This window comes from Schizophyllum commune (genome assembly GCF_000143185.2).
Source record: "Schizophyllum commune H4-8 unplaced genomic scaffold SCHCOscaffold_3, whole genome shotgun sequence".
NCBI lineage: Eukaryota > Fungi > Basidiomycota > Agaricomycetes > Agaricales > Schizophyllaceae > Schizophyllum > Schizophyllum commune.
The window spans coordinates 1,819,782-1,844,507 of record NW_026089540.1 but is presented as its reverse complement, the minus strand read 5'-3'; the positions used below and the strand labels follow the sequence as shown (position 1 = coordinate 1,844,507).

At 57.9% G+C, this 24,726-nt stretch overlaps 15 protein-coding genes across 15 annotated transcripts; 5 read left to right on the top strand and 10 right to left on the bottom strand.

The window, feature by feature from the left end:
* Nucleotides 1-419: 419 nt before the first annotated feature.
* Nucleotides 420-763, bottom strand: SCHCODRAFT_02532690 (uncharacterized protein; the record flags this gene model as incomplete). Its single annotated transcript, XM_050343556.1, has 2 exons — nt 725-763; nt 420-670 (listed from the first exon to the last, which is right to left on the bottom strand). A coding segment is annotated over exon 2 (222 nt), but the record flags the coding sequence as incomplete, so codon positions are not given.
* Nucleotides 764-931: 168 nt separating this feature from the next.
* On the bottom strand, nt 932-1,987 carry SCHCODRAFT_02493495 (uncharacterized protein; the record flags this gene model as incomplete). Its single annotated transcript, XM_050342984.1, has 6 exons — nt 932-965; nt 1,022-1,071; nt 1,223-1,367; nt 1,408-1,569; nt 1,626-1,792; nt 1,886-1,987. 6 exons carry the CDS (start codon nt 1,985-1,987, stop codon nt 932-934), a joined length of 660 nt encoding a protein of 219 aa, XP_050201678.1.
* A 455-nt stretch (nt 1,988-2,442) lies between these two features.
* SCHCODRAFT_02194039 (uncharacterized protein) lies at nt 2,443-3,119 on the bottom strand. The gene is made up of 2 exons (XM_050342032.1): nt 3,007-3,119; nt 2,443-2,954 (listed from the first exon to the last, which is right to left on the bottom strand). The coding sequence occupies exon 2, from the start codon at nt 2,856-2,858 to the stop codon at nt 2,496-2,498; it is 363 nt and encodes a 120-aa protein (XP_050201677.1). The 5' UTR covers nt 2,859-2,954; nt 3,007-3,119; the 3' UTR covers nt 2,443-2,495.
* On the bottom strand, nt 3,066-3,964 carry SCHCODRAFT_02664366 (uncharacterized protein; the record flags this gene model as incomplete). The annotated part of the gene is made up of 4 exons (XM_003033799.2): nt 3,066-3,493; nt 3,630-3,668; nt 3,719-3,761; nt 3,839-3,964. The coding sequence occupies 4 exons, from the start codon at nt 3,962-3,964 to the stop codon at nt 3,066-3,068; spliced, it is 636 nt and encodes a 211-aa protein (XP_003033845.1).
* A 681-nt stretch (nt 3,965-4,645) lies between these two features.
* Nucleotides 4,646-6,711, bottom strand: SCHCODRAFT_02569293 (uncharacterized protein). Its single transcript, XM_050343821.1, has 2 exons — nt 6,516-6,711; nt 4,646-6,460 (listed from the first exon to the last, which is right to left on the bottom strand). The coding sequence occupies exons 1-2, from the start codon at nt 6,591-6,593 to the stop codon at nt 4,919-4,921; spliced, it is 1,620 nt and encodes a 539-aa protein (XP_050201676.1). The 5' UTR covers nt 6,594-6,711; the 3' UTR covers nt 4,646-4,918.
* Nucleotides 6,712-6,980: 269 nt separating this feature from the next.
* SCHCODRAFT_02569288 (mitochondrial carrier) lies at nt 6,981-8,529 on the bottom strand. Its single transcript, XM_003033797.2, has 4 exons — nt 8,141-8,529; nt 7,937-8,092; nt 7,699-7,874; nt 6,981-7,637 (listed from the first exon to the last, which is right to left on the bottom strand). The coding sequence occupies exons 1-4, from the start codon at nt 8,222-8,224 to the stop codon at nt 7,040-7,042; spliced, it is 1,014 nt and encodes a 337-aa protein (XP_003033843.1). The 5' UTR covers nt 8,225-8,529; the 3' UTR covers nt 6,981-7,039.
* Nucleotides 8,530-8,681: 152 nt separating this feature from the next.
* Nucleotides 8,682-10,365, bottom strand: SCHCODRAFT_02615224 (3-deoxy-7-phosphoheptulonate synthase). Its single transcript, XM_003033796.2, has 5 exons — nt 10,186-10,365; nt 10,008-10,125; nt 9,254-9,962; nt 9,136-9,201; nt 8,682-9,080 (listed from the first exon to the last, which is right to left on the bottom strand). Exons 2-5 carry the CDS (start codon nt 10,109-10,111, stop codon nt 8,844-8,846), a joined length of 1,116 nt encoding a protein of 371 aa, XP_003033842.2. The 5' UTR covers nt 10,112-10,125; nt 10,186-10,365; the 3' UTR covers nt 8,682-8,843.
* Nucleotides 10,366-10,549: 184 nt separating this feature from the next.
* SCHCODRAFT_01093258 (uncharacterized protein) lies at nt 10,550-10,914 on the top strand (the record flags this gene model as incomplete). The annotated part of the gene is made up of 3 exons (XM_003034382.1): nt 10,550-10,615; nt 10,672-10,767; nt 10,825-10,914. 3 exons carry the CDS (start codon nt 10,550-10,552, stop codon nt 10,912-10,914), a joined length of 252 nt encoding a protein of 83 aa, XP_003034428.1.
* A 418-nt stretch (nt 10,915-11,332) lies between these two features.
* SCHCODRAFT_02697968 (thioredoxin-like protein) lies at nt 11,333-12,467 on the bottom strand (the record flags this gene model as incomplete). The annotated part of the gene is made up of 6 exons (XM_003033795.2): nt 11,333-11,373; nt 11,476-11,660; nt 11,715-11,833; nt 12,022-12,113; nt 12,161-12,211; nt 12,344-12,467. 6 exons carry the CDS (start codon nt 12,465-12,467, stop codon nt 11,333-11,335), a joined length of 612 nt encoding a protein of 203 aa, XP_003033841.1.
* A 453-nt stretch (nt 12,468-12,920) lies between these two features.
* On the top strand, nt 12,921-13,321 carry SCHCODRAFT_02193695 (uncharacterized protein). The gene has a single exon (XM_050342030.1). The coding sequence runs from the start codon at nt 13,067-13,069 to the stop codon at nt 13,271-13,273; it is 207 nt and encodes a 68-aa protein (XP_050201675.1). The 5' UTR covers nt 12,921-13,066; the 3' UTR covers nt 13,274-13,321.
* A 1,388-nt stretch (nt 13,322-14,709) lies between these two features.
* SCHCODRAFT_02193910 (uncharacterized protein) lies at nt 14,710-15,861 on the bottom strand. The gene is made up of 3 exons (XM_050342031.1): nt 15,720-15,861; nt 15,132-15,666; nt 14,710-15,087 (listed from the first exon to the last, which is right to left on the bottom strand). The coding sequence occupies exons 2-3, from the start codon at nt 15,595-15,597 to the stop codon at nt 14,954-14,956; spliced, it is 600 nt and encodes a 199-aa protein (XP_050201674.1). The 5' UTR covers nt 15,598-15,666; nt 15,720-15,861; the 3' UTR covers nt 14,710-14,953.
* Nucleotides 15,862-16,072: 211 nt separating this feature from the next.
* On the top strand, nt 16,073-16,513 carry SCHCODRAFT_02492477 (uncharacterized protein; the record flags this gene model as incomplete). Its single annotated transcript, XM_050342968.1, has 1 exon — nt 16,073-16,513. The coding sequence occupies one exon, from the start codon at nt 16,073-16,075 to the stop codon at nt 16,511-16,513; it is 441 nt and encodes a 146-aa protein (XP_050201673.1).
* Nucleotides 16,514-17,084: 571 nt separating this feature from the next.
* On the top strand, nt 17,085-18,738 carry SCHCODRAFT_02615209 (fructose-bisphosphate aldolase). Its single transcript, XM_050344701.1, has 9 exons — nt 17,085-17,137; nt 17,199-17,258; nt 17,311-17,322; nt 17,383-17,388; nt 17,437-17,483; nt 17,534-17,686; nt 17,742-18,215; nt 18,265-18,466; nt 18,522-18,738. Exons 1-9 carry the CDS (start codon nt 17,114-17,116, stop codon nt 18,618-18,620), a joined length of 1,077 nt encoding a protein of 358 aa, XP_050201672.1. The 5' UTR covers nt 17,085-17,113; the 3' UTR covers nt 18,621-18,738.
* A 612-nt stretch (nt 18,739-19,350) lies between these two features.
* Nucleotides 19,351-22,380, bottom strand: SCHCODRAFT_02615204 (fucose-specific lectin). The gene is made up of 7 exons (XM_003033794.2): nt 21,931-22,380; nt 21,767-21,879; nt 21,055-21,710; nt 20,375-21,001; nt 20,146-20,320; nt 19,896-20,093; nt 19,351-19,836 (listed from the first exon to the last, which is right to left on the bottom strand). The coding sequence occupies exons 1-7, from the start codon at nt 21,954-21,956 to the stop codon at nt 19,523-19,525; spliced, it is 2,109 nt and encodes a 702-aa protein (XP_003033840.1). The 5' UTR covers nt 21,957-22,380; the 3' UTR covers nt 19,351-19,522.
* Nucleotides 22,381-22,632: 252 nt separating this feature from the next.
* SCHCODRAFT_02569269 (uncharacterized protein) lies at nt 22,633-24,684 on the top strand. Its single transcript, XM_003034380.3, has 2 exons — nt 22,633-22,836; nt 22,891-24,684. The coding sequence occupies exons 1-2, from the start codon at nt 22,750-22,752 to the stop codon at nt 24,505-24,507; spliced, it is 1,704 nt and encodes a 567-aa protein (XP_003034426.2). The 5' UTR covers nt 22,633-22,749; the 3' UTR covers nt 24,508-24,684.
* Nucleotides 24,685-24,726: the final 42 nt, after the last annotated feature.

The following is a 24,726-nucleotide window of genomic DNA, read 5'->3' as shown; positions in this document are numbered from 1 at the left end:
CCGTCACAGTTTGGTCACGGTTCAACTTTTGCTCTCACACCAGGGTACGTGGATGTCGACTGTTTGGAGGCAATTGAAAGATATTTAAGGACATAGTTGAAGCAGAATATAAGAGGTTACAGAGCGAATGATCGCAAGCCAGTACAGGATTCATCCCAGAATTGTTGTGACGCGCTATCATGCACGCATGTTCACCTTTAGCTGCATCCGAGGCAAGGAGGCTTAGGAAGAGGGAAGCTTGCATCATCTAGACCCATATTTGGGAAGAATGGGCATCATCATACGCCCAAGAGCACATAGCGAGTGCACCACCTGTACAACCTCACCCTTCATGCGCCTGATCTCCATCGAGATTCGAAACTCATCTTTCCAAGTTGAGGCATACCGAAGGCATGCGTCTTGTCAGAGACCTGTTGTGGCCCGGTCTCCCTTGAGGGGAGACCAGAAGAAAAGCTCAGTGGGTCTAAGGATGGCGGGACCGCCTCCAGATGTAAGACGGCCCGAGAACGAGGCTCAGCCTGGGGAATCGATGACAGGCTTGCCGCGAGTACAGCGCGCGGCCAAAGCGCCGGCGAAGAGGATTGACGAAGAGACTTTGGCTCGCTGCTGCGAATCTTAAATGGTTGCTTGCTCAGCGCCATTACATGGTTTGACGCCGTGGAAAAGAACACTATAATCAGGCCAGTAATCAGCACGAATCAGACGAACGGTAGCAGTTACGCACATGACTCTCAAGCAAGCATGCCGCGCGCAACGCGCGCGGCGAATGAAAGGTCGGAATTCTTTCGTCTCAAAGCGGGCTTGAACTCAGCGATGCAGGCTTAGAGTGTAGAAGAGTCGCCTGAGCAACTTGCCAAGTCGCTTGCAGAAGCAGGTGCCGACGATGACACGCGAGATCTCAATGGCATGGCATCCTCCCCACAACCTAGACTCAGGAGACGTTGGCGTCGGCTGAAGCACGACCGCTTTGGAAATCGAATCAGCTTGATTGCAGCACGAGGGGAAGACAGTGCGTACGCACAAGAACTCAAGCATCGCGCGGCACTCTGCGTTCACGGAGTGATACGTCGCCTGACATGAACGCGCGAATGAAAGTAACTCTCAATGAAGCCATCGCCAAAGCGCTTGACGGTGACGGCGTGCTCACGCTTACTCAAGTACGAACCAAAACCTGCAAAAGACGGTCAGCGTCGGAAGGTAGAGAAGCGAAGGAAGAGCGCACCTCACGCCAGAAGCCGGTAGTCGAGATACGCCAGTTGGCCCTCCCCTTTCGAGGAGGTTCACCCTTGGACCGCGATGAGGTCTGGCGCCGGTGCGGGGCACCTATTCCAAGGGGGTCTTGAGGCACGCAGTCTTGAAGCACACAGCTTGAGGCACGCGTCTTGAGGCCTTGCGTATTGCTCTTACTTCACGGCCGGTCTTGAGGACGTTGATGTCTTGCGCCTTGCCCTCACTCCCGTCTTGAGGTGCTCTTGCTCCTTGCTGCCCTTTTTCTCCTTGCTGCCCTCTTGCTCCTTGCTGTTCGCTCGACGTGGTATTGCTCCTTGTTGTTCGCCTGACGAGGTCTTCCTACGCATCGTCAGACACGCCAGTTGGCCCCCACCCGCAAAGCTGGTGGGGTTCACCCTTGGGCCGCGTTGAGGCCTGGCGCCGGGACACGGTCGACGGCAGCCTCTTGAAGGTCCGCCGAAGACGCGCGCCCTATTCCAAGGGAAGGCCCTTTGGGCCCGGTCTCCCCGTTAAGGAGACCTTTTGAAGTAAGAAGATGGACGGGATGGAGGAGGATGAGAGCCTAATGAGATGACAAGACTCGGACACGATGAAGGCCGGGATAGCGATGTTGGGAGAGCGAGAGCAAGACGACGAGAGCACGAGCCTAGCGGACGACAAGCATGCCGCGGCGACGACTCAGGAGCGACACCACAGCTGATAATCCCGAGAGCACGTTGAGTTCGGCGGAAGCACGACACTGAAATCTGATGAGCATGTGTCCGGAAGGGAAACAGAAGTGACACGCACGTTCAACTCATACGATGAATGCGTCGGTCAGGGTGACGCGAGAATTCTAGGCGTCCTCGCACAAGAGCCAAGAGCCGCTCTTTCTCTCAGAGCTTAGCACGAAACCTCGGAATGGGAGACTGAGAAGGCAAATGCCACTCAGCACGCTCTTGCCAAGCGCCAACGGTTGCGCTCGAGCACACCTCAAGCTCACTCAATCACGCATCACACTGCGAAAGACGATCAGCGACGACGAAGCATGAACAGATGAATGAACATACCTCACGCTCACGCCTTCGAGCGGGAACGCCAGTTGGCCCTCTCGACAAAGTCGAGAGGTTCACCCTTGGGCCACGTTGAGGCCTGGCGCCGGTGTACGAAGTACACCTAGTCCGAGGGAAGGCCCTTCGGGCCCGGTCTCCCCGTCAGGGAGACCTTGTGGTAGAGAAATGGATATAACAGTGCGAGAAGACGAGAGCCGAATGCGATGACGAGACTCAAGCACGACGACGGCGAGACCGGCGGTGACGGGGCAAGCGAGCGCGTGACGTAAACCTCCGAGAGCGCGATACTGATGAGCACGAGCGGTCGAAGGTCGGGCTCGATAGGCCGAACGGCGAGGGCGAGAAGGTGAGGAGACCGAGGCAGCTTATCACGTCAAGGGTACGTTGACGTCGGCGGAGGCGCGACACTGAAAGTTTATCAGCATGATCAGGGAAGAGAAATAGAAGGGGCACACACGTTAGCTCAAGCGCTAGAGGCGTTAGCTCACAAGGCGCGAGAGACCTCGGGCCCTTACAATGAGGGGAACGTAGACAGCGACGAGAGCTGTAACTCGTGCGCGATCTCAATCTCAGCATGACACGTCGAAAGGCAAGGCTGCACCCAGCGCGCAGTCGCCATGGACCGATTGTTGTAGTCGGCCACGCCACAAGGTTACTCAATCACGCATCACTCTGCGAAAGGAGGTCAACAATGGCAAGAAAGACAACAGCGATCAATACGCACCTCACACTCACTCCCGCGATCGAACGCCAGTTGGCCCTCACCCGCAACGCAGGTGAGGTTCACCCTTGGACCACGATGAGGTCTGGCGCCGGTGCACCGCCCGCTAGCAGCGCACCTATCCCAAGGGGGTCTTGAGGCACACAAGTCGCTTGAGGCACACGTGTGGAGCCTTGCTCTTCGTTCTTCTCCATCGGAGCATCAGAGGAAGGAGAGAGCCCGAGACGAAAGGTCAGTGTTGCGCAGCCAGAGAGCGCGAGTGTCAGGAGCTCGTCTCGATGTCGAAGCGAAGCGAGGTCGAGAGAGCGTCGGTAGTTCGTCTCGATGTCGAGGGTGGATCGCGTGGTCGAAAGCGTGTCTTGATGTCGAGAGCGATCGAAAAGCCAAAGATTAAGCCTACGAGCATTTCCCACAAGGTAGGAAGGTCGAGCGAGGTCTCGAGGATGGCTTGAGGACGTTACAGGAGGGTCGAGGGTGTCGAAGGAGAGCCCTGAAAAGACTTGAGGTCGATGAGCGAAAAGTAGTTGAAACATTGCGATCGGATTTGACGCGCTTGAGGTCAGTGCCCGAATGGCGTCGCGGTCGAGTGGCGTCCGCGAAGGAGTGGCGTCGACAAGAGGACAAACGCAGCCCAAAGAGCGTAGATTCAAGGAGACTCAAAAATCCTGATCGATGGTCAGTATGGAGAACGATGGGAAGGGGAGTGGCGACGCACCTAATGGCAAGGCCGGCATCGAAGATCGAGTGGCGTTGACGAGCTACAGAAGCAATGAGCAAGCGTATGAGCGCACGAGCATTGCCACGCACCTTGAGAGCCACTTTTCGTCTCGAGTACCCTTCGACGAAGTCCTTGAACGAGCAGGACAGCGCGGCGCCTATCCGCCACAAAGTGGCGGACGTGAAAGAGAACGCGTTGAGGAGCGGTGTTGGGGCGAGCTTGAGGATGGTAGGTAAGTGGCATGTAGATAAAGTATAGTAAGAGACATATGAGTGAAGGAAATGAGGAGGAGCGAGAATGGTGACGAGGACAGGACGAGGGGGAACGGTGTCGGGCGCAGTGGCCACCACGACGATCGCAAGTCACTCGCGTACAGTAGAGCGCAAAGAGGAAGCGAGAAGGGAAGAAGCGAGGAGAAGACACGCCCAGCGACGCGCTCGCTAGTCGGGGAGGCGATGGGGGCAGAAGGGAAGAAGAGAGATGGGGGATCAAGCGAGGATCCTGGCCTTTTGTACCCCGCCGGTCCGATCAATAGACGACACGAGCTAGTCACGGGACCCCGTCTTTGAACGAACACGAGGCGACACAAACGCCGGGCCAGACTGCGTATCAATGAACAGAGCGTGAAAGAGGGCGCGGGGGCCAGCTGCGGGCAGTGACAAGCGGTGTGGTATGGTGGCTAAGGCCAACCCTCGACGTCCACAAGCGGAACCAAATGCGGCAGGCCCCGAGGAAATTGGTTCCGCTTCGGGGTTATTTGAATCACGGCCGCTCTCAATGGCCATTCTCTGGCGCGCTTCTTCGGTAAATGTACCTGACAACCTGCTGCATGGCTGGGTACAAGCTCGGTGCGAAGGACCTTCGAGCGTTAGCGCTGGAGAAGATTCAGACGCCCATCGGTAGCCTTCTCGACGACCTTCGGGCCCCGGAACTGTAGCAGATTCACTTCGCATACGCTACTCCTGCCCAGTCTGCCCTGTGTGCTGACGAGCTGAGCTTTTCCCGATTGCTCAAGCACGTGTCCAGCAAGGGTGCTGCTGGCACGATGTAAATAGTCTTCAACGATACATGGTACAAAGACAATCGGGCCCAAGCGTTGGAACATGCGTTCAGCGGATGCCAGTGTGATGGATCGCGAAATCTGCCTGGACCACATATGAGGAGCGTACTGAGTAATATTTGAGGAGTGCTGGGGGCTCATAATCTACCTTTCCGACGAGCGGCTGAAGTCGCTTTGAGTGCCTCCAACCATGCCCTTGACCCTGGATAGTCTACGCGCATGCCATACTGTTCTTCGAGGGACTGAAACATCCGTTTATCCTTGTGATACCTATCCATCTCGTCCAGGTGGGTTCGGATCCTCAACATGCGAAGAGGATACCCGAGCCGGCAGCGCGATGCCAGCATATTCCCAATAGCTCCGTCCGTGGTGTTGCATTCAGCCAGCGTCAATCTCTGTACGCGAGGTAGGAGCGGCGGCCCATATTCTGGATCTAGTTGGGTAAACAGGGCGTCTGAAGCGACAGGCCCCCTCAATAGCTCGAGCTCCGTGAGAGTGGCCATCTGGGCCTTTCGAAGTAGGGTGATCAGATCGCCTTGCGAGATGTCGTTGCTAGGGAGCAGACGCAAGACCATGAGTCCTGGTGTTATTCCCTCGATGAAGTGGCTGAGGGTTTGCAAGTCGTCACAGGGCCAAGCTCCAACCGGAGGAGAATGTATGCGCCTGCCGACCGACCGTAGTGTCAGGCGCCGCAGGGAAGGCAGTTGGAGAGAACTGAAGATCACATCGAGCGGAGCGAGGCTAAAGATGTCGAGTTCCTCCAGGCGAGACTGGATGATTCGGGGATGAGGGGGGCTCGGAGGGTGGGTAGCATGGAAGCTATCGAGGCAGAGTTGAGCTCGCAGCGTCGCCAGAAGCGGTGCAGTAGCCACGATTTCGAGGAATTGACTATAGGGGATGGACGAGTCAGAGATATGCGCGGTGACAAGCTGACGCCACGGTACATCTGTTGGACCGGGCGGTAGCAGCGCCAATGCCGGCACAGAGGTAGTCCTAGCGAAGTGCGCAAGCTGAGGCGCAGTGCCATACAGGCGCGCTAATGTGTGCGGAGCGTTTCCTCCCTCCAGGAACGAGACAGAGATGCCGCGCAACATTGAAGCTGCTGCCGGTGGCAGGCTCGCAAGCCGCTGACAGGACGCGTGCCCGACGGTGAGCTCCAGCGTGCGTGTCACTGCGATGTGCGAGATCATGAAATCGAGGACGCAGGGGCAGCGCTCGTTCGCAGGGGTGTTCACAAGTCCACCGCGAGGGGCAAAGGTGACATTCGCTATCCCTCTGCCTCGATCGCGCAGGTAAATTGCCTCGATGTCGCAATATTCGAAGCGTAGCTCCGTACCACGCGATCTATCCACGAATATCCGGGCGAGCTCGAGGGAGCGGTGGTGGTGTGCGTCCGGGCACCCAAACAAGGATATCAGCCGCCATAAGCTCGGAAGTTTGATCGCAACGTCTCTCCAGTACCGACAGACTTGGCTGATGATGAGAGACTGCGAGCGAAAGTCGACCATCGTGTCCGTTACGCATTCCGGCAAGGTGTGCACGAATATCTCGGACAAGATGTCGCGCGGCATGTCGTTGATATCGGCATAAGAGACGCTGGCAGGGGTTAAATAGAGAGCTGTGGCGATGGAGAGCCTTCTGCGGGCATAATGGCCCAGGCCCGTCGAATCGTGCGAGTGCTGTTGACATCTATCAGTATAGCATCTTTCTCGACAATGTTACTACAATGCGCACCCGACGTTCAATTATAATATCCTGCCTCGATAAATAACGCGCCCTCGCAGAAGGTCGAGGCGAACCTTGAGGAGACATATTCTGGCGTCTGCGTGAGGTAAGGCTGGCGACCGGAGAATGAGACCGGCGGACGTAGTTGAATGGATCTGTTGTCTGAGAGCTGATTTCGGCCGCGTCTAGAAGACACTCCTGCTGCCTGATGGATACGAAAATGCGCCTGTGTTTGTGTGTGCGGAGGGGGGGGAGAGCAGTCATGGGAGCCCACAGGTGGGCACCTATATAGGGATTATTTACCATTGTACCCCAAAAAGGCGAGGAATGGGCCATTGTACTCAAATGCGGCAATCTCATTTTAGCCGCATGGAACCAATTTCACGTCGTTCTTACTTCCCGAAATGGAACAATAGCACGTCGCGCCATCATTGCCTGCTCTCCTGCTTAATTTCCAGACGATCTCGGTCTGTCCGCGCATCAGCATGACAGGAATCAACAAATCACCCAAACAGATTTCAGGACTCAACAAGCTACCCAAACAATTTATTCAGCTCATCATAAATCAAGAAGATAATCGCGCTGCTCGGTACCGACCGCACGATCGTCACCCCGCATCCCGTGTACAGCCCTCGCACACCCTGTGCCCGATACATCTCCATGAACATCCGGAAGAACGATGAGGGCGGGCGCCCGGGGTGTAGTTCGTATTCGGTCTGGATCGCGCTCTTGACGGTGTCCGCGGGGAAGAGGGCGACGTTGAAGGCGATGCCGGCGCAGGCGCCGGAGAAGGCGGATTCCCACAGCTTGAGCTTAAGGGGTGGGGCGTGGGCGTCTGTGGGCGAGGAAGATGAGGGCGAGGAAGGGCCAGGCGATAAGGACGCTTCTTGCTTGGCGCGTCGAGCAAGGAGGAGGCGCGCAACGTATTCCTTGGTGCCGAACCACGCGGCGGTACCGCCCGTCTCGCGGATGAGGGTGCCAGTTTGACCAAGCCAGAGACCTCGCAGGCCGGACTGGCGCAGCACGCCGAGGAAGACGGAGATGGGACCGGGGAGAGGTGCGGGAGCACCCCCAGTTGGCGGAATGAGCATCTGCACCTGCATCTTGCACTTGACAAGCTCGATTGGGGTTCTGGTGATGCGTATGAGCATGAACAATGGATGGTGAACTGGGGAGAACGTGGCCGACTCACAATACAAAGCTCGTCACGGCACCCGCGCCGGCCGCCGCAAGCGTAAGGTGCTTGAGCGGGAGGTCCTCGTCCGCGGCGCGCTTCGTGACCTTGCGTATCGCAGTTTGGAACTCGTTGTAGCTGAGGAAGAGGGACGCGTTCTCAGCCATGGCACCGACGACTGGCGCGGGGACGCCCTACAATAACAGAACATCATGTTAGACGCGACGTGCACGCGTTGATTCGTGAAGAGACGTACACGGTAGAGCCCGAGGATGCCCTCTTCCGCCCATGTGGTTTTCAAGCAGTCCCAGGGACCTTTGAAGCGGGCGGTGGTGTCTAGGACTTGGGACTGCAGGCGGACCTTGGTGAGGTCGAAGGGGTACTCGAAGATTTTCGAGACCATGCCTGCGGCCTTTTTGTCAATCAGTACAAGTTCAACAATGTGGAAAGAACCACGCACGCTGCCAAACGCGATATCCTTTATCGCCCGAACAGCATTGGACTGAGGAGCCGGAAGCTCGTCTATTGGGGGAGGGGACGCCATGTTTCGTGGGTTGACGCGAAGTAGTAGGTGGATTTAGGCGCAAAATATCGTGTGCGGTCGCAGGCAATAGGATGGTTGCGGCTACGCGTCGGATAGACGTGTTTGCGCGCGATAGAGCACCGAACAGTGCAAGGAAAGTGTCGGGAGCCGATGTAGCACAGGTGTTCGAGGACAACGTGTGGGGGCCGTGCGCATGGTATGTGAGTCTGGACAGGGTATTACAGCTGCATCTAGATGAGCGGGAGACTGGGTGATGGTTGGGAGCAGTAGGGGTCCGAGTCAAGAGCAGCAGTGAAGGGCGATGATCAGTACGGGAGGCTATCTTATCTAATCATGCCAAGGCCGCGTTGCCGGCCGAGCCCGGCCAAGGGAAGCAAACAAAGTGGACAAACAAATGATTGCTTCAATGCAAGCAATTCAAGGAATGTCAGCTTAAGCCAGGAGCCGGGGAACAGAGTATTGTACACGAGTATATTTTCATGCGTACGAGTGCATCCCGTATATAGTCTACATCGGTAAGCGGAATAGCTACCAGGTGTTTTTGTCCCCGTCCTGGCATGGAAAGTTTTGGCTTCCATCCCGGACAAGGGGTTCGCAAGTCGCAGTCGCGGTGCGTATCTCAAGGCGCCGCCGCGTTTTTTGCGATCTGCTCTCGCCGTCCCCTCACACCCTCGCGCAGGCGCTCGAGCGTTGGCACGGTGGTCTCCCAGGATATGCAGCCGTCCGTGACAGACTGGCCGTACTTGAGACCTGCAGGACCGGATGCGGGGATGTCCTGGCGGCCCTCAACGAGGTTGGACTCAATCATGACGCCCATGATCATGGGGCCGGTGTCAGAGGATTCGAGTTGCTTGGCCTGGCGGAGACTGAGTATGCTGAAAAGGAAAGAGGAAAGGAGAGCGGAGACGTACGATGTCGTCTGCTACGAGGGGCTGGCGCGAGAACTGTTTTGAGCTGTTGCCGTGGCTGCAGTCGATCTGGAGAATGTCAGTTGATTCGAGTGAGAGATTTATGGCGAGAAGTACTGACCATGAGCTTTTGTGAGAGGTTTGCCTTCGCAAGTTTTGCTGCCGCGTCGCGAACGTGCTCGGCCTCGTAGTTTGGCCCGCTCGAGCCGCCGCGGAGGATGAGGTGCACGTCGGGGTTCCCCTCCGTCTCAACGATGGAGCTCAAACCCTCCTTACCCACGGAAAGGAAGACATGTCCTGCCCGTGCTGCCCGACACGCGTCGATCGCAATCCCCACACCCCCATCCGTCGAGTTCTTGAACCCAGTCGGCATCGAGAGCGCACTAACGAGCTCCCTATGCACCTGACTCTCCGTCGTCCTTGCCCCGATCGCGCCCCAAGTGACCAGATCCGCCGTGTACTGCGGCGTGATCGTGTCGAGGAACTCGCACCCAGCGGGCAGGCCCAACTTCGCCACCTCCAAGAGCACCCCGCGCGCCATCCGCAAGCCCTTGTTGATCGCGAACGAGTTATTCAGATCGGGGTCGTTGATGAGGCCCTTCCAGCCGACAGTCGTGCGCGGTTTCTCGAAGTAGACGCGCATGACGATGAGGAGGTCGTCCTTTGCGGTCTCGGCGTACGCGGCGAGCTTGCGGGCGTACTCGAGGCCGGCGTCGACGTTGTGGATGGAGCAGGGGCCGACGACGACCATTAGGCGATCGTCATCGCCGCGGAGGATGCGCTCGACGGCGGCGCGGCCCTCGATGACGGTCTGAGCGGCGCGGAGAGTACTGGGGGATGTCAGTGGATGCAAGAAGTATGTGAAGTTGACGCACAGAGGGAGATCCTCCTGCAGGATCTGCGGGGGAATGAGGGGGCGTGTAGACTTGACCCGACGGTTTTCAAGTCTCGAGAGGGCTTCCTTGAAAGGCATGGCCATGTTAAGGTCAACCACTAGTAGGGAGGAGGGAGAAATGAGGTACTCGTTGAGCTGGAGAGCTTGTCATGACTCACTTGCGATTGGTCGCTGAAAGTGGAGGGAAGAACGGCCGACGGCGAGGTGTTTGTATGGTTTCTGCGAGGTTTCCGACGCAGCGGAGGTCTGGAGCAGATGCGCTGATAGCCTGCGAGAGTGGGGAAGCCCTTATAAGAGCAGGAAAAGGCCGGGGATAAGAGGGGGAAAGCAAGTCAGAAAGTGAGAACGTCCAGACTGAGTCGAAGAGATCGGCGCCACGGACAATTGTGACGCACGTGCGCTTCGGCAGCTCGGCCGGACGGACGCGAAGAAATTCGCCGGGGTCGCGAGGGCTGCTCTGCTCAGCGCCTTCATCTCCAAACTCTACTCCTCGTACCCTCCTCCTTCTTCCCTTCGGCCATCATGGACATGTCAAACTTCTCCTCCGCCGAGCAGGCGCATATGACCAAGGTCATCGAGAAGCGCCAGGTAGGTTCAGACAGCGCGTTCGTTCGCGGGAGAACTCGCTGACAGTGTTCCCCCAGATGGCCGACTTCTTGCAGACGTATTCCAAGATTGTTGAGCGCTGCTTCACCTCGTGCTGCAACGACTTTACCAGCAAGACTTTGTCGTCGAAGGAGGTGTGTTTATTTGACACGTCGCGTCGCGCGCATACCAACCAACTCTTCCTTCCCCAGGAAACATGCGTTATGAGCTGCACGGAGAAGTTCATGAAGCACTCAGAGCGGGTAGGGGCGCGTTTTGCGGAGCTCAACGCCGGTGCGTAACCCAATCTTACTCGTGTCTTTACACCAACTTAGCGAGTTTATATAGAAATGATGCAGGCTGCGCAGAACCAGCAGCGATGATTCACTCTCGCTACGCCATCCTTGCACACCCACACCCCCATTTACGAAGTAATGTAGAGCCTATAATGCGCAGATATATCCAGCTCCCAAACTATAGACACCCAAACGCCGCCCGGGGCCTCTATCTCAAGGTCCAAAACTACGCGATGCAAAGTCTCACCACCACCACCCAACGCCGCGTCGAGCCAAGTGCGCTGGACTGTTCCTGTTATACAAGTGTGTAGGCCGTACATGAGTGACAAGTATATCCCAACCGAAACCGAGAGTCCATAGTAAGTAGTAAGTCGTGTCTCCCTATATCACACAGTGTCCTCCATCCTGACGGACCGTCCCCGCATCAGACAGCCACCGCATGCCCATTGACCGGCAACGCAGCACCTGCTGAAAAGTTATTCGCTGTGGCGCAAGGATGTCCGAGCACATTCAACGGCGTTCCCCCTGACGGCGGAAGGGCCACTCCACTGGACGAAGCCGACGAACCTTGTTGCGGCGTCGCGGAAGCTCCGCTTAGTGAAGGGGAGGGGGCGCCTTGTGGTAAGCTTGCTGTTGTCGTTGTCGTCGGCCCCGCAGCAGCTGCCGCCGTCGCCGCCTCACGATCCAATTTCCGCAGCCAGTCCGCCACGAAGGGGACGTGCTTGTCCCAAGCCCATTCGTCTAGCCCAGCCCTAGTACGACGCGGTTAGGAGAGGCGCTGGTGGCGCTGATAATGGCGCACGTACCTCACGATCCCCCTCTCGTCTATCACGTATGTCATCCGGGAGACCCACCACCTGAAGAGGCCCCGCTGAACGCGGTAAGCCCGATGCGCCACGCGTTGCGGGTCGCTCAGAAGGGGGTACTGATGGTGGGCGCAAGGCGGTGGTGAGTCAGGCACGGAGAGAAGGGTTTGCCGCGGCGTGCGAGGGGTCGGAGGAGAGGCGGTCGCAGGGCGGGCGCGAGAAGGGGAAGGGCGCGGTCGAATGAATGCGAGGGGAAGGGGCGAAACAGTCAGCGTGCTGCGCGCGGGCGATCGAAGAGGCCACGTACGTTCAGCTCGTGCCCTGTCGACAACATCCTCAACTTCGAGACAGCGTCCTCGCTCACGCCCACAATGTCGACGTTCTTGAACAGGGGGTCTTCTGGGAGGGGATGAGGACGGTGACGGTAAAGACGGACGGCCACACACCTCGTATAGCTTCACGGAAATGTGTGACCTCGTATACGCAGTTCATGGCGCCTGTGGAATAGTTGGTGAGCGCTTGTTCGTCGCCACTACGCATGCTCATGAATCGTTCCCCGACAGCGCGGCGCACGTCTCGACGATCGAATTCACACCGCCCACGCGTGCATAATGACAGAATATACTCACCGGCCTTCGCGAAGAAGAATATCACCGCCCTCCTTCCCGTCTGCCCAGGTCGTAGAGCATACGAGCTCCCGTCTTGTCGTGAAAGGATAACCGACGGCGCCGGGCTCCCAATGAGGTCGTTCATCGTCAAACTTGCAGAAGAGGAAAGCGGGGTAAGTGAAGTGGGTATCGAGACTGAAGGTGGGGTATAGACGACGTGTGCCTGCACCGAGACCACCAACGGTGAATGAGGCTTGAGCGTGGGCCAAAGGCGAGAAGGATGGAGGCCAGAGCCAAGAGCGAGGGGGGACTAAAAGGACAAGAAGAGGCAGCCTGCGCGCGACGCAGGCACCGGCCTTATTAATAGTGCCCTCGATTAGAACCCAGCCATGAATTGCACCATCCCAAAGCTGTCCCGCTGGCTCGCCCCCTTGATAGCAGCAACTATTCATTCACACCCGACCCCGATCGAGCACACACATCGGATCGCCAATCGCCGCTGCCAACCCTCGCCAGTCCCATTTCCCGCGCAACACCAGCCTGGGCTCGGCCGCCTCGCAATTGGCCCCCCGTCAGCGGCCCACTGATGGAACTTCTGGCGCGGACGCACGACCACTCGTCGCGCAGAGGGCGACGACGTTCGCGGCGTATCAGTGTGAGAGCTGGGCTTTCCTGACCCGGTATAGGTTGAAAGAACGCCCAGATGCGCACGCGCGGACTTGGATTCGACGGGGTGGCGTATGCATGGAACCGTGGAAGACGCCCGGGCGGTCCGGGAGGAGCCCCATCTGCGCCGGAAAAGGGGGCGGCTCTGCGCATCGGGCGCCATTGACATTGAGTGCAGTGATCAGCGCGGGATCATGGCGCCCGTTACTTATAGCAGAGTGTATGCGCATAGGCGTATCCCTGGTAAGGTGCGAGCAGCGTGTCGGGGGTGGAGGGCGCACATGAGATTGATCAGGGCGTCAGATCCAGATATCAGTGTACCGCGTATGCACGGGCCCCCACAAGATCGCTGGCCCGCCATCGCGCGCGTACGACTCGCACATCAGCCGTGCGCGAGTCCCCCACAACGTGTCCACAGGCCCGCTGGGCTGAATGTTGAGTGAATGTCTCGGACTTGCCGGTCGCGTGCGCGGAGCTTGGCGAGGTGCAAGCAGGGGACGGAGAGATAGGAAGGTTTGTTGACTTGTTGGTTGACATTCAGGGTAGGTATACAAAGCGCATACATACACGCCACACGTAGCTGTTCAGCGAGGACGGGCGTTGCGAGGGAAGCACTGATTCCGTAGAGTCTTTGCGCGTTCAACAGCGGGTTCTGGCGCCCGTCCTCCCGCCCGAGACCGCGGTAGAGTTTCTGCGAGGTTTTGTGATAGATTCGACAGGGCAGATGGACCTGAATCAACAGTCGACGGCGCGCAGTCACTGTCAAGTGCGACCTGGGGGCGGCCGACGTGCCACGGGGATTAGCGGGCGCCACCATTGTGCGCTCCCGACATTCCGGAGCCGCAAGCCCAGCGCCAGCCCTTGGCCACAAACGAGAAGTCAATCGCGCACGCTATAAGTCTCGCTGTTCCAGCTAGAACGCAGCCCAAACATAGGCGTATACAGTAGCTCGAGAAACTGCCGAAGCGGGCCCAGGAGATGACTGTAGCGCGTGAAAAGGCGAGAAGAGTTGGACGCGCACGTGAAGGCCGTCGGTAAGAGGGTCCCCTCTGCGCGCTAAGCCACATCGAGCGTGGTCTGCGTGGCGGCTGTCGGATACGTCTGCATCGGCTACAGACGTGCGAGCGTCCCACACCGAAGCCTGAGGCGGTATTGACACAGGAGAAATCGCCGGAGAGGAACTCGGTGGCCTACGCGAGTGATAGGAGGGGGCAGGTCGGCGATTCGACCACCTCCGACACGTAGCCCAGGCGGCAAGTTCCAGGAAGCCACTGGCAAGCTTTGGAGGGTGCGGGGCTCTCGTAGGGGCTGTCGTAAATTTTTGCTAGCGCCGTCGCACGTCGCCGAGCGCGATTGGGTTCAGAGCCGTGCGCGCAGGCCCGTGAATGAGCCGCCGCGCCACTGCTCTTCGCGCGCTGGCCGGGTGGCAGCGCACCAGCTCCGCGACCCCACAGAAAGACATAGCATACGGCGGCGTGCGAGATAGAAGGGGTTACTCCTTCATAGCTACGTCGACGGCGAAGGGCCCAGTCTGGGATGCGTCATCCTGTGCGCTATGGGATCGCAGGACGCAGAGGACGCCTTCGCTTTCGAGGGCTTTCCATCGCACATTCGCGCCACCCGCGTGAATGCAGATGCGCCTGGGAGAGCGCGCGCTTCTCGTCACATCGGCAAGGTCTTGTGCGCGGCGCAGTAGGTCTTGTGAGGGCCCTGATATCTATGATATCCGGCTCAGCGTCAGGTAGAGTGCGCCGTGTTCATCTGGCTGTGGTGATAGTGATTGGGGGCACGAAAGCGTGTCGAGGGAGAAGGAAGGCTTTACATACGGATTATGTACTCGGCGGTAGGTGTTGTCGCGCGCACAATAGCAAGTCCAGCAGGCGATCAGCGCGCCTGGGTACCTGGCTGTGAGCGTGTTCATGGTCGTGGTTAGTTCATGGCGAGTGGACAGCGGGCGCAGCAGACTCACAGGGAGGAACGTGCTATCCGAATCCGGTGAATGAAAGAAAAGCAGGGAGGGGGAGCTTGCTTGGATCTTGACTCCATCGAGCCGGTGAAGAAGTACAAAGCTCCAACGGAAGAACAAGTAGATTGCGGGACTTGGGGGTCTTAACCCCGTATTCACGTAGCCCACCAAGCTCACCTGATAGCCCGTAAATTGGTGGCGGCCGCGCGCATAGGGTCCGACGCTGATCAGCCCCGAAGCGAGGCGACCACGTCGAGAGAGACCTGGTCGTTGACTCAGGGTCTCCTATAGGACAAAGTCGAAGAGCTAGCCGAGCGCGGTCGTGCGGCACCCAGCGCTGCACGATATACGCGGACACAGTACTGGGTGAATTACCATGCTCGCCGCGCGGGAGCGCGCCCGCCTCTTGTCCCAGGAAGGCAGGCGTGCGAAGGAGGGTCCCTTCGCGCTGCACGTCGGTGCCCTGCGGCGCTTCTCTTGATTGAGGCTTGATTAAAGCGATCTCGCGTAGCCGGGGACCTGGGTATCTTGGCGCGGCGCAATGGGTAAAAAGAGTGCGAAGATTCGGCGAGGATGAATGCGAAGGCGAGGGAAGAAACCGAGGGGGGACGAGAAGCGGGACGAAGAAGGAAGGTAGAGGCATCGCTGTCAAGTAGAATCAGTACCATAGAGGGAGATTGGCGAAGAAGGCTGGGTCTGTAACAGGGTGCTGCTGTGTTGCGTGGTCAGTATGGTCCGTGTATACAGTACGAGGCGCCCACGCACCGTGCCCATCGCAGCAGATAAACCTGTGAAGAAAGGGGGTTACATAAATCGCTTGGTGTCCTAGGGACGCCGCAACGAAGCCGCATTTTCTCGAGGACCTGCGTCGTGTTCCCCCAATATGAACCCGGACTTCGGAGTGGTGTGGTGATGCTCCGGACGTGCAAGGCAAGTCTGAAGACCGCAACTGCGGCAAAATCCAGCACGAGAATAATCGCATTTATCTGACAACAAATGCATTCCGCGAAGACAGGCAAAGGCGTACCGTAAAGCCCTAAAAAGTGCTTCATCTCCGCTAAGGTTCACCGTAGCGCTATGGCAGAAGCTAGTGTTCATTCGCAGATTACAGGGGCCGAATGAGAGACCTTGGCGCACGCTTGCTGGACGGCGAGCCGCCACTATTTGTGATCTGCATGGCGCAGGAAGGGAGAACTAGAGGCACGTTCTTCAGACAGCATGCCGGGGAAGCTCGCTCACCTCCTTGCTGCTCACCACGCTCTATAGCGGCGTACACGGGATACCTTCGGACAGGAACGCAGCGACAGCCTGTCCCTACGCAATGGACGGGATCAGGCCGCATCCACCCGTCTGCCAGTCCAAAGGAACAAACAGGGCGGCTAGACGTTCGACGAGCTATGGGTCAACTATCTGCATCGCTTGGCCGCTCGCCGTCAACGCAGAAGATAATGCGGAAATTGTGGTTGGCCATTAAGTTCAACATCACGTGCCGCGCTGGAAGCCCGACGGAATTGAAGTCGGCATTCGGAAGGTCAACTGAGCGCTGGACGACCGCCTGATTCTCTAGCTTTCGTTCGGCGGCTTTCTGGAACATCGAGGGCACTCAGCGAGCTCAAAGGTGTACAGAGGCGCTGAGGGAACGAGCGAGAGGGAAGGCGATCGGCGAGGCGACTCAGTCTGGGCTGTCGTCAAGGATGCGGATAGGTTCAGCGTTGCCTCCGATATTTCCATCGATGGGAGCGCCCTGGACGAGGCGCTTTCTGGGAGCGATTTCCAAGAAAGGATCGGTCGCGGTTCGAGTCCGAAGTCGGGGTCGTTCGGAGCCACGTTTCTCGCGTGGAAAGCCTTGGCCGAGACTGCGCGCCCGTCTCCGCCGCGCCCAGACTGCCTGTGCTCATGGCGGCGCCGCCGTCGCTGCGTCGGCCAGGCAGCGGTGGGATGCCAACACGCGAGCTGGGCCTGCCCGACGCGCGGCGGGGAGAAGGCCAGGCCGCGGTGCGCGGACGAGGAGCGGGCTGGGAGCGGGCCGTAAAAGACTCGCCAACATGACGGCCTGACATACGTCACACCAAAGGGCTCACGTGGAACGGCCGATAAAACATCGATGGCCGTCGCCACCCTCAGAAAATTCCATCCTCCCTCCTACCTCCACCACAATCATGGGCATCCTCGACATCGTACCTGTGCGTGCGCAATCTGCTGACGACGACCAGCGCAGTGCTGACGGTGGCGGTTCTCATCCAGGCTGGCGTCATCACCGGCGAGAACGTCCGCAAAGTCTTTGACTATGCGAAGGAGCACAAGGTGCGTGCGATGGGTGCAGAAGCACGTACACGAGCTAACAGACGCCCCCCAGTTTGCCATCCCCGTAAGTCATAGCGTGTAGTAGCTCTGGATTCCTACTTACCAAGGGGCGACGCTCCGACAGGCATTCGTACGTGACTCACTCGTTCCCCTATTCCGTCCGCTCACCTTCGTCCAGAACGTAACCTCCTCCTCTACTGCAAACGCTGTTCTCGAGGCCGCAAGGTCAGCGATCTCCTCTATCGCGCGTAATTACGCGACTGAACCCATATCAGAGACATCAAGTCCCCGATTATCATCCAGGTCTCCCAGGGCGGTGCTGCCTACTTCGCCGGCAAAGGTCTCGCAAACGACAAGCAGCAGGCGTCCATCCGTGGCGCTGTCGCTGCTGCCCACCATGTCCGCATCGTCGCGAAGGACTACGGCATGTGCGTTGCGCAGCTCTAAAACTCGTTTTGCTTCCGTGCTGACTTCGATCGCCAGCCCCGTTATCATGCACTCCGACCATTGCGCGAAGAAGCTCCTTCCCTGGTTCGACGGCATGCTCGAGGCCGACGAGGACCACTACAAGGTCCACCAAGAACCCCTCTTCTCCTCCCACATGCTCGATCTCTCCGAGGAGAGCAAGGAGGAGAACATCGCGACCTGCGTGAAGTACTTCAAGCGCATGGCGCCCATGGGCATCTGGCTCGAGATGGAGATCGGCATCACCGGTGGTGAGGAGGATGGTGTCGACAACACGGGCGTCGACAACAGCAGCCTGTACACGCAGCCGGAGGACATCTTCGACGTGTACAGCGCGCTCTCCGCGATCAGCCCGAACTTCAGCATCGCCGCTGCCTTCGGCAACGTGCACGGTGTGTACAAGCCCGGCAACGTGAAGCTCCGGCCCGACATCCTCGGCAAGCACCAGGCGTACGCCGCGGAGAAGCTCGGTGGCAAGGTTGAGAAGCCTTTGTATGTGGATCATTATCCTGCGCCTACATATCGCTGACGACTCGCGCAGGTACCTCGTCTTCCACGGTGGCTCTGGCTCATCGAAGGACGAGATCAAGACGGCGGTCGTCAACGGTGTCGTCAAGATGAACGTCGATACCGACACCCAGTTCGCCTACCTCAAGGGCATCCGCGACTTCGTCCTCAACAAGAAGGACTACCTGATGACCCAGGTCGGCAACCCTGAGGGCCCGGATAAGCCCAACAAGAAGGTGCGTTTGCTCATCGTTAAGGTTTCGTCGGGCTGCCGTCTAACATCAATTTCAGCTCTACGACCCGCGTGTCTGGGTCCGCGAGGGCGAGAAGACCATGAGCGAGCGTGTCAAGGAGGCATGCACGGATCTTGGCAACGTCAACCGCCTGTAAGCGGGTAGCGCATCCGTTCACTTTCGTGTAGCGCGCCTCTTTACAGGTGGGTATACCCCGCCGACGACACGAACTATCTTGTATCACCACCACACCATCTAGAGTAGCGTAGGACGTGAAGCAAAGAAATGTATAATGTGTACCTCTCATCCGCGTGTGACCGTCTTCAACGCCTCCTTCCCGCGGCGCTATCAGTGGGTGGACGAGGTCTGCTCGCGCTCCCATTCATTGAGGCTTTAAAAAAGAAAGTCGTCGGCAAGTGCCGTCAATCTTCCTTATTCGGTAAGAAAGGTCCTTTGTACTTGTTTACCCCACATTACGTGTTGCACTCAGCCTCATCTTGCTTGTTTTCAGCCGCTCGCCTCATTATCTCCTGGACGTGTGCCTCATCTCAGGATACACCTATGGTCTCCCAAGGCTTTGGGTTGCTCGCAAGTGACGGGATATGATCCTTCGTCTGCATAGTATCCAGTAAGTATCCGGACCTTGCAGCGTAGCCATTGCGCTAGGCTTGCCTGGGCTTGCCAGTAGCATTCCAGCTGACAGTGCTTCTATGACTTGGCGCAAAGTGGAGCTTCATCAAGGACAAGGCATAACATTCATTCGAGATACTAGAGAAGCCCCGGCTTCGCCGGTTGGATACCTTGCTTGCATCTCGCGCGTGAGTCTGAATCCTGCTGTCGTTGGCAGAGCTCGTCGTGTGGTGCCGTACAGGATTTGTGGACGAAGGTGTCTGCGCATTTACCGATGTTGTCTTCGTAACGTGCCACGCACATGGGGTCAATTTTGATGGGGTCAATGAGACACGGGAAAGACCTTGCAAGCAAGGTGATATATGACAAAGATCGACTATACTATATATTATATACACGGACAACGGCCATACGATACATCGTAGCATCTCAAGCCTTTCCCACAGTATCACCGGAGTACCAGCCCTCGTCGTTGTCGTTGCAGATCTCGAGCACCGAGTTGTCGGCGGACTGATAGTACACCCGAACGTAGCGGCCCCCGTCCCACTGGGCAGGAGCGAACTTCGCGCCCCGTTCAAGAGGGCCGACGACAGTGCTGTTGTTCCACCAACCATCGATGTTGGTAGCGCGGGTGATCTCGGAATCCATGTTCATCCAGTAGACGTCCAGTACAACGCCGCGCCAGCTACCGAAGAGCGCGCCAATCTGGGTTCGGCCGGGCGCTGGGCCACCCACGAAATCACCTGCGAGGGATTGTCAACAAGGTGGGGTTTGGGAGGGACGGTGCAGAGGAAGTGCTTACCCGAAGACCACCCGTCGTTGTTCAGGACCTGCTCGCGGATGTAGAGGTCGTCGGTTTGATAGTAGACGCGGAATTGGAGGCCGTTGAATTCGAAGGGGATAGCCGCGATGCTGGTCCCGCTGAGAGCCGAAGGCAGTGTGGCGCCTCTGAGCCAGCGTTCATCGCAGCAGAATTCCTGGATCTCGTTCGAGCCATCCTCTGAATGGGACTGAGTATACGTGCGTGCTCGACCCAAAGAAGAGCCACAAACCTTGGCAATACACGCGAATGTGCAAACCGGTATCATTCTCGTACTGGAACGCGGCGATGGAGGTATTGAAGGCAGCCTGGATGTCCATGCCGTTCAGGCTGCCCGGAGACCAGTTGCCGTGCTCGTAGCAGTACTCCTGCAGCTTGTTGTCGGTGTTGAGGTAATATACGCGAACCTATATGGCGAGATGTAAGCACAAGACAAGGACACAAAGAATCGGGATACTTACCTGATTTCCGCGGTCCCAGTTAATGGCCGCGAGAGGCGTGAAGGGCGCGGCGTCCCAAAGACTCGGCTGGTCGATGCCGCCGGTCCACTGCCCGTCGATGTGCACGCTCTCCAGTACGCCGCCCGGGGGATTCTGATAGTACACGCGCGCGCTCCAGATGCGCGGGGTCGTCACCGCGAAGTTGGTGTACGGGACGATCTTGGGTGGGCCGTCGATTGTGATGGGGTACTTCCACCACCCGCTCGTCTTGCACTCGGCCGCCGTGGACCAGAACCACCAGCTCATGGTGAGCTCGCGCATGCGGCGGTTCTCGATGACCTTGCGACGCTCGACGTCCGTCTGGGAGGCATCTTTGTACTTGAAGAGCGGTGCAAGGTCTTGCGTGCCGAGCGCAGACTCGAGGGTCGGGGCGATGGTCCACGCTTTGTAGTTGTTAGGCGAAGGGATGGCCTTGTTCGTGTAGGCGGCGTAAATCTCGTCTGCGGAGGCCTGCACGGCGGCGACGCAGCGCTTGAGGTTGTCGGCAGCGACCTCGTCAAGTGCGCGCTTGTCGCCGTAGCAGGTCCACCATTCCCCACCGGGGTTCCTGACCGACAAGCCAATGGCGCAGTCCTCGTCGTGCATAAACTACAACGGCCAGTCAGCGGTCGTCTGTCATATAGCATTGAGAAGAGACGGACCTTAGCACAAGCATCGGACGTAAGGTCGAGCGACCTGTGCAAGCCCCTACGGGGAGTACGCAGGTGGCCGGACGAGAACGAATCTTCCAGGAAGTGGTCGGCAAAGGCGTTCAGCGTGTACGCCCCGTCCAGATCACCGTTAGCCGCGGTCTGCAGCGCCAGGGCATGCCCTGCGTTGTACGCCGTGCGCGCGTCGGGGCCGAAGTGATCCCAGTTGATGCGCGCCAGCCCCAGATAGCTCGGAAACCCGGAAGGGCGGAACTGCGTAAGCCACTGCAGCTTCACGCTGACGTCCGGGAGCTGGTTGTACGCAACCGACGGGTCCTCGTGGCGGTGCAGCGCATCGTTGACAGCGTCGACCTCGGTTTGTAGGACGGCGAGGATGTCGCGAGCTTCCTGGGGCTGGCGAGAGCTCGGATCGGCGAGGGTGCTGAACGCCGCGAGGAAACGCTTCGACTGGTCCTGCGCATCCTTGCCATCGCTAATGGGGTCTGTGGTGCCGTAGAAATCGCCTGCGAGGCCGTTGATCTGGCCGTAGGTGACGACGAGACCGTTCTTGAGCGTGTACTTCTGGTCGATGGCCGGAACCTTCGTGCCGTTGGCAAGCGTGAGGTTGATAGTGTCGCCGATGTAGCTGTGCTCGGCGTACTCAAACCCTGGTATCAGAACAGATGAGAATGGGTTCAGATACGCTGGGTCAACTTCGACAGACCGAGCATGTCTTTCTTCATAGGCTTGTTGTGCAGCGGGACGGGGACGACAGTGCGCCCGAAGACAACGTCCGTGTCGGCAATGACATCTGCTGCCTCGGACGGCGCGATAGACCTGGGTCGAGGTGTCAGCTAACGAGCATCATCCAAGTCAGCGAGGGCGTACGGATCCTGCTGAGCGTGCGAAGACATGTTGACTGTGTTCTGTACAGAAAAGCTGTAGGCTGCGTTGAGGTAACACTGCGCTGGTCTCTTATGGGCTTTCAGCCCGCCCTTATATACGCCGCCTGCATGAACCACCTGTAGAAAAATCATAGCAAACATAATGGCTAAAGAGCAGCGATAACGGGGCACGGGGACCAGGCTGAATAGAGAGACGCACAGACTGTTCGGTGTTGGACTGTCAAGTCGGAAGAAATCTTGACAGATTTGCTTCTCGCGCCGGACGCTGATATGAGCCGGCTGAGCAGGGCGTCAAGACGAGCCACCAGACCTTTGACTGTCAGCTTCGCATACTATCTTTACCGCCCATTTCCCGTTGCCTGTGCAATCGTATAAGGCCAGAATCATCTCAGCGCCCGGTGGTCGCAATGAAGGGCGGCTTGGAATGCCGGCTGTCGAGAAATCCGTGATGCTTGAGAAAAGACTCTCATAGACATACAGTCGATTGACAGCCCTAAACTGAGGGTATACGATTGCCCATGTGTGCGCGAGTCGACCATTGATGAGGGCGCAGAATAAGATGATTATTCCCGGAATATGCCGAAACGGGGGCAAACGGAGTCACGGTCCCGTGACCAGGCGGGCAGCCGTGACGCCGGGCCGCCCCTTGGCGGATGCGCTACTAGCACTTCATCTTGTCCCGGACTTTCACGTCACCAAGAACATCGCCCTTCCTATATTGCGGTTCTCTGCTATTCTCGCAAGGCTCATCTCCTGGTGCTCGGACACACACAACGCTATTACGACGCATTTCTACGCCAACATGTCCTATCCTTCCGGAGACAACGCGCCACACGCGACAGATGATATAGGACATGTTCCAGAAGCCGCAGGAGGAGACCATGACAACGTGCGTTATTTGCCTGTACGCCAATACTGATACTCACCGCAAAGTCATTGGCAGACCACCACGAACGATGGTCCTTCAGAGTCTTCCGTCGATGTGCCACATATTCCGATCGTGCTTTCCCAACAAACAGCTTTGTTGAACCTCATTATCCAGAACACCCTATTGTCACTTGACGGCGACACTCTCAATGTGCCCTTCGGAACACCGCACGGCCGTCAACATCATCGTATGCCGTCAACACACTCTATCCTTTCAATAGGTCCGCGGTGGCTGCCTTGTCTTTCTTGGACAATGCCATATTTGGCCTCGACACCCCCTCAGCTTGTGGAGGGCAAATCGTACGAAACTACTATCAACCGGCTTCCTCCAGAGGTTCTATCCCTGATATTCGTAGCAGCTACTCCTGCCGAGCCGACAATCTACTGGCGATACATGCCACTGGTCGTCAGTTGGGTGTGCAGCTACTGGAGACAGGTGGCCATAAACGCTCCTGAGCTCTGGAAGTACTTAAACCTCGTCTCCTGCTCCGATTACCATGCACACCGCCATTGGGACTTGGAACGCATGTTCATGCGGAGGTCAAAGTACGCCGGGATCAATATCTCCTACGCGGACGAATTTACCTTCTTGTTGGCACACGTTGACGACCCCGCCGAGCAGAGATGCCTTTGCGCGCCCGACTTTGTCATGGCCAACATTTCGGAGATCCGCGATCTTGACCTGGGCGTGTATCGCTCGTCGATCTGCCGATTGTCAACACTACCACCTGGCGCGGCGACGTGCTTGCGGAACCTGCGCATCAAATTCTATGGGTACGAAGACCGTGCCCAAGCGAAGGCGCTTTCCTCCCTGCTGTTGACTTCGCCACGGCTTCGGAGCTTGTCGTTGACGAGCGACTTCCTTCTTCGCGAGGGCTCGCTCGATAACCTCATTCCGTGGCCTCAGCTTGTCCGTGTAGAGCTCGCCAGCTACCCCATGTCGTTCTATGCATTCGCCGAGATGCTGACGACTGGCGTGCTTTTGGAACATGTCAGCGTCTGCCTCACACCGGGTATTCGGCCGCATGCGCTCGCCAACGTCCGAGTCAGCCAGACGACCGTTGAAAAACTCGACATCGTCGGATTCGGACCTCTGGACGATGTCTTCCGAGCGCTCCATCTCCCGGCGCTCCGGAACCTCAAGCTGCACATGCAATTCAAGCTCGATGATGCGAGACTTAGCGAATGGCCGTGCGCTGATCCCCGCGTCCTTCGCGACTTCATCGCGGATGGTACGACGCCGCTGGACAGCCTCTCCCTCTCTCCGGGCGGCACGATCAACGAAGACGCCCTCCTCGACATCATCGCGCTCCCCAAGATGGCCAATCTCACTCACCTCGAAGTGCAGAACGTGTTATACATCGGCGACAGACTCTTCGACGCGCTGCTTCCGGGGCGCAATGGCGCGCCCCTCCTTCCCCGGTTGAAGACGTTGGAGCTGGGGCGGTGTTCCACCAGCGACGGCATAATCTCGCATATGCTGCGCTGGCGCATGAAGCACCAGTACCCCTTAACTCGACTGGAAGTCATGTTCATGGTTGGAGGATGCGGACGTGGTAGACATCATGGGAAGGATATGACCGCGTTCAAGCGCGCGAGGGATGCGGGGGTTTACGCAAAGGGACATCGTTGAATATTGTGGACTATATACCCGTGGTCTTTCTCGGTCAGTCTGCTTCGTTAGCTATCATGCTGGCATAGGAGGCTCAGAGGCTACCAGTACAAGCTAGCCATGTTCAACTACACTACACTACGCGCCTTTGCGCTCATAATCTAGCTAGAGAAGCCCCGTCTTCAGTCCTTTCCTGTGTATGCGGCTGGAGGTCGAGCCTGATGCTGGGCTGATTTCGTG

What these genes read in the sequence shown, in the direction of transcription:
- SCHCODRAFT_02615224 (XM_003033796.2), bottom strand. Translation starts at nt 10,111, where the DNA reads ATGGCCATGCCTTTCAAGGAAGCCCTCTCGAGACTTGAAAACCGTCGG. An exon ending in CTGCAGGAGGATCTCCCTCT is followed by an intron (nt 9,963 to 10,007) that starts GTGCGTCAACTT and finishes GACATCCCCCAG; the next exon opens with TACTCTCCGCGCCGCTCAGA. An exon ending in CCCTCGTAGCAGACGACATC is followed by an intron (nt 9,081 to 9,135) that starts GTACGTCTCCGC and finishes AGTCTCCGCCAG; the next exon opens with GCCAAGCAACTCGAATCCTC.
- SCHCODRAFT_02194039 (XM_050342032.1), bottom strand. Translation starts at nt 2,858, where the DNA reads ATGCTGAGATTGAGATCGCGCACGAGTTACAGCTCTCGTCGCTGTCTA.
- SCHCODRAFT_02193910 (XM_050342031.1), bottom strand. Translation starts at nt 15,597, where the DNA reads ATGCCTCTACCTTCCTTCTTCGTCCCGCTTCTCGTCCCCCCTCGGTTT. An exon ending in ACCAATTTACGGGCTATCAG is followed by an intron (nt 15,088 to 15,131) that starts GTGAGCTTGGTG and finishes AAGACCCCCAAG; the next exon opens with TCCCGCAATCTACTTGTTCT.
- SCHCODRAFT_02615209 (XM_050344701.1), top strand. Translation starts at nt 17,114, where the DNA reads ATGGGCATCCTCGACATCGTACCT. An exon ending in GCTGTTCTCGAGGCCGCAAG is followed by an intron (nt 17,484 to 17,533) that starts GTCAGCGATCTC and finishes AACCCATATCAG; the next exon opens with AGACATCAAGTCCCCGATTA. An exon ending in GTCGCGAAGGACTACGGCAT is followed by an intron (nt 17,687 to 17,741) that starts GTGCGTTGCGCA and finishes TTCGATCGCCAG; the next exon opens with CCCCGTTATCATGCACTCCG.
- SCHCODRAFT_02569269 (XM_003034380.3), top strand. Translation starts at nt 22,750, where the DNA reads ATGTCCTATCCTTCCGGAGACAACGCGCCACACGCGACAGATGATATA. An exon ending in CAGGAGGAGACCATGACAAC is followed by an intron (nt 22,837 to 22,890) that starts GTGCGTTATTTG and finishes AGTCATTGGCAG; the next exon opens with ACCACCACGAACGATGGTCC.
- SCHCODRAFT_02615204 (XM_003033794.2), bottom strand. Translation starts at nt 21,956, where the DNA reads ATGTCTTCGCACGCTCAGCAGGATCC. An exon ending in CGTCCGATGCTTGTGCTAAG is followed by an intron (nt 21,002 to 21,054) that starts GTCCGTCTCTTC and finishes TGGCCGTTGTAG; the next exon opens with TTTATGCACGACGAGGACTG. An exon ending in ACTGGGACCGCGGAAATCAG is followed by an intron (nt 20,321 to 20,374) that starts GTAAGTATCCCG and finishes CTCGCCATATAG; the next exon opens with GTTCGCGTATATTACCTCAA.
- SCHCODRAFT_02569288 (XM_003033797.2), bottom strand. Translation starts at nt 8,224, where the DNA reads ATGGCGTCCCCTCCCCCAATAGACGAGCTTCCGGCTCCTCAGTCCAAT. An exon ending in GCATCCTCGGGCTCTACCGT is followed by an intron (nt 7,875 to 7,936) that starts GTACGTCTCTTC and finishes CTGTTATTGTAG; the next exon opens with GGCGTCCCCGCGCCAGTCGT. An exon ending in GCCGTGACGAGCTTTGTATT is followed by an intron (nt 7,638 to 7,698) that starts GTGAGTCGGCCA and finishes ACGCATCACCAG; the next exon opens with AACCCCAATCGAGCTTGTCA.
- SCHCODRAFT_02569293 (XM_050343821.1), bottom strand. Translation starts at nt 6,593, where the DNA reads ATGTCTCCTCAAGGTTCGCCTCGACCTTCTGCGAGGGCGCGTTATTTA. An exon ending in ATATTATAATTGAACGTCGG is followed by an intron (nt 6,461 to 6,515) that starts GTGCGCATTGTA and finishes AGATGTCAACAG; the next exon opens with CACTCGCACGATTCGACGGG.
- SCHCODRAFT_02193695 (XM_050342030.1), top strand. Translation starts at nt 13,067, where the DNA reads ATGGAACCGTGGAAGACGCCCGGGCGGTCCGGGAGGAGCCCCATCTGC.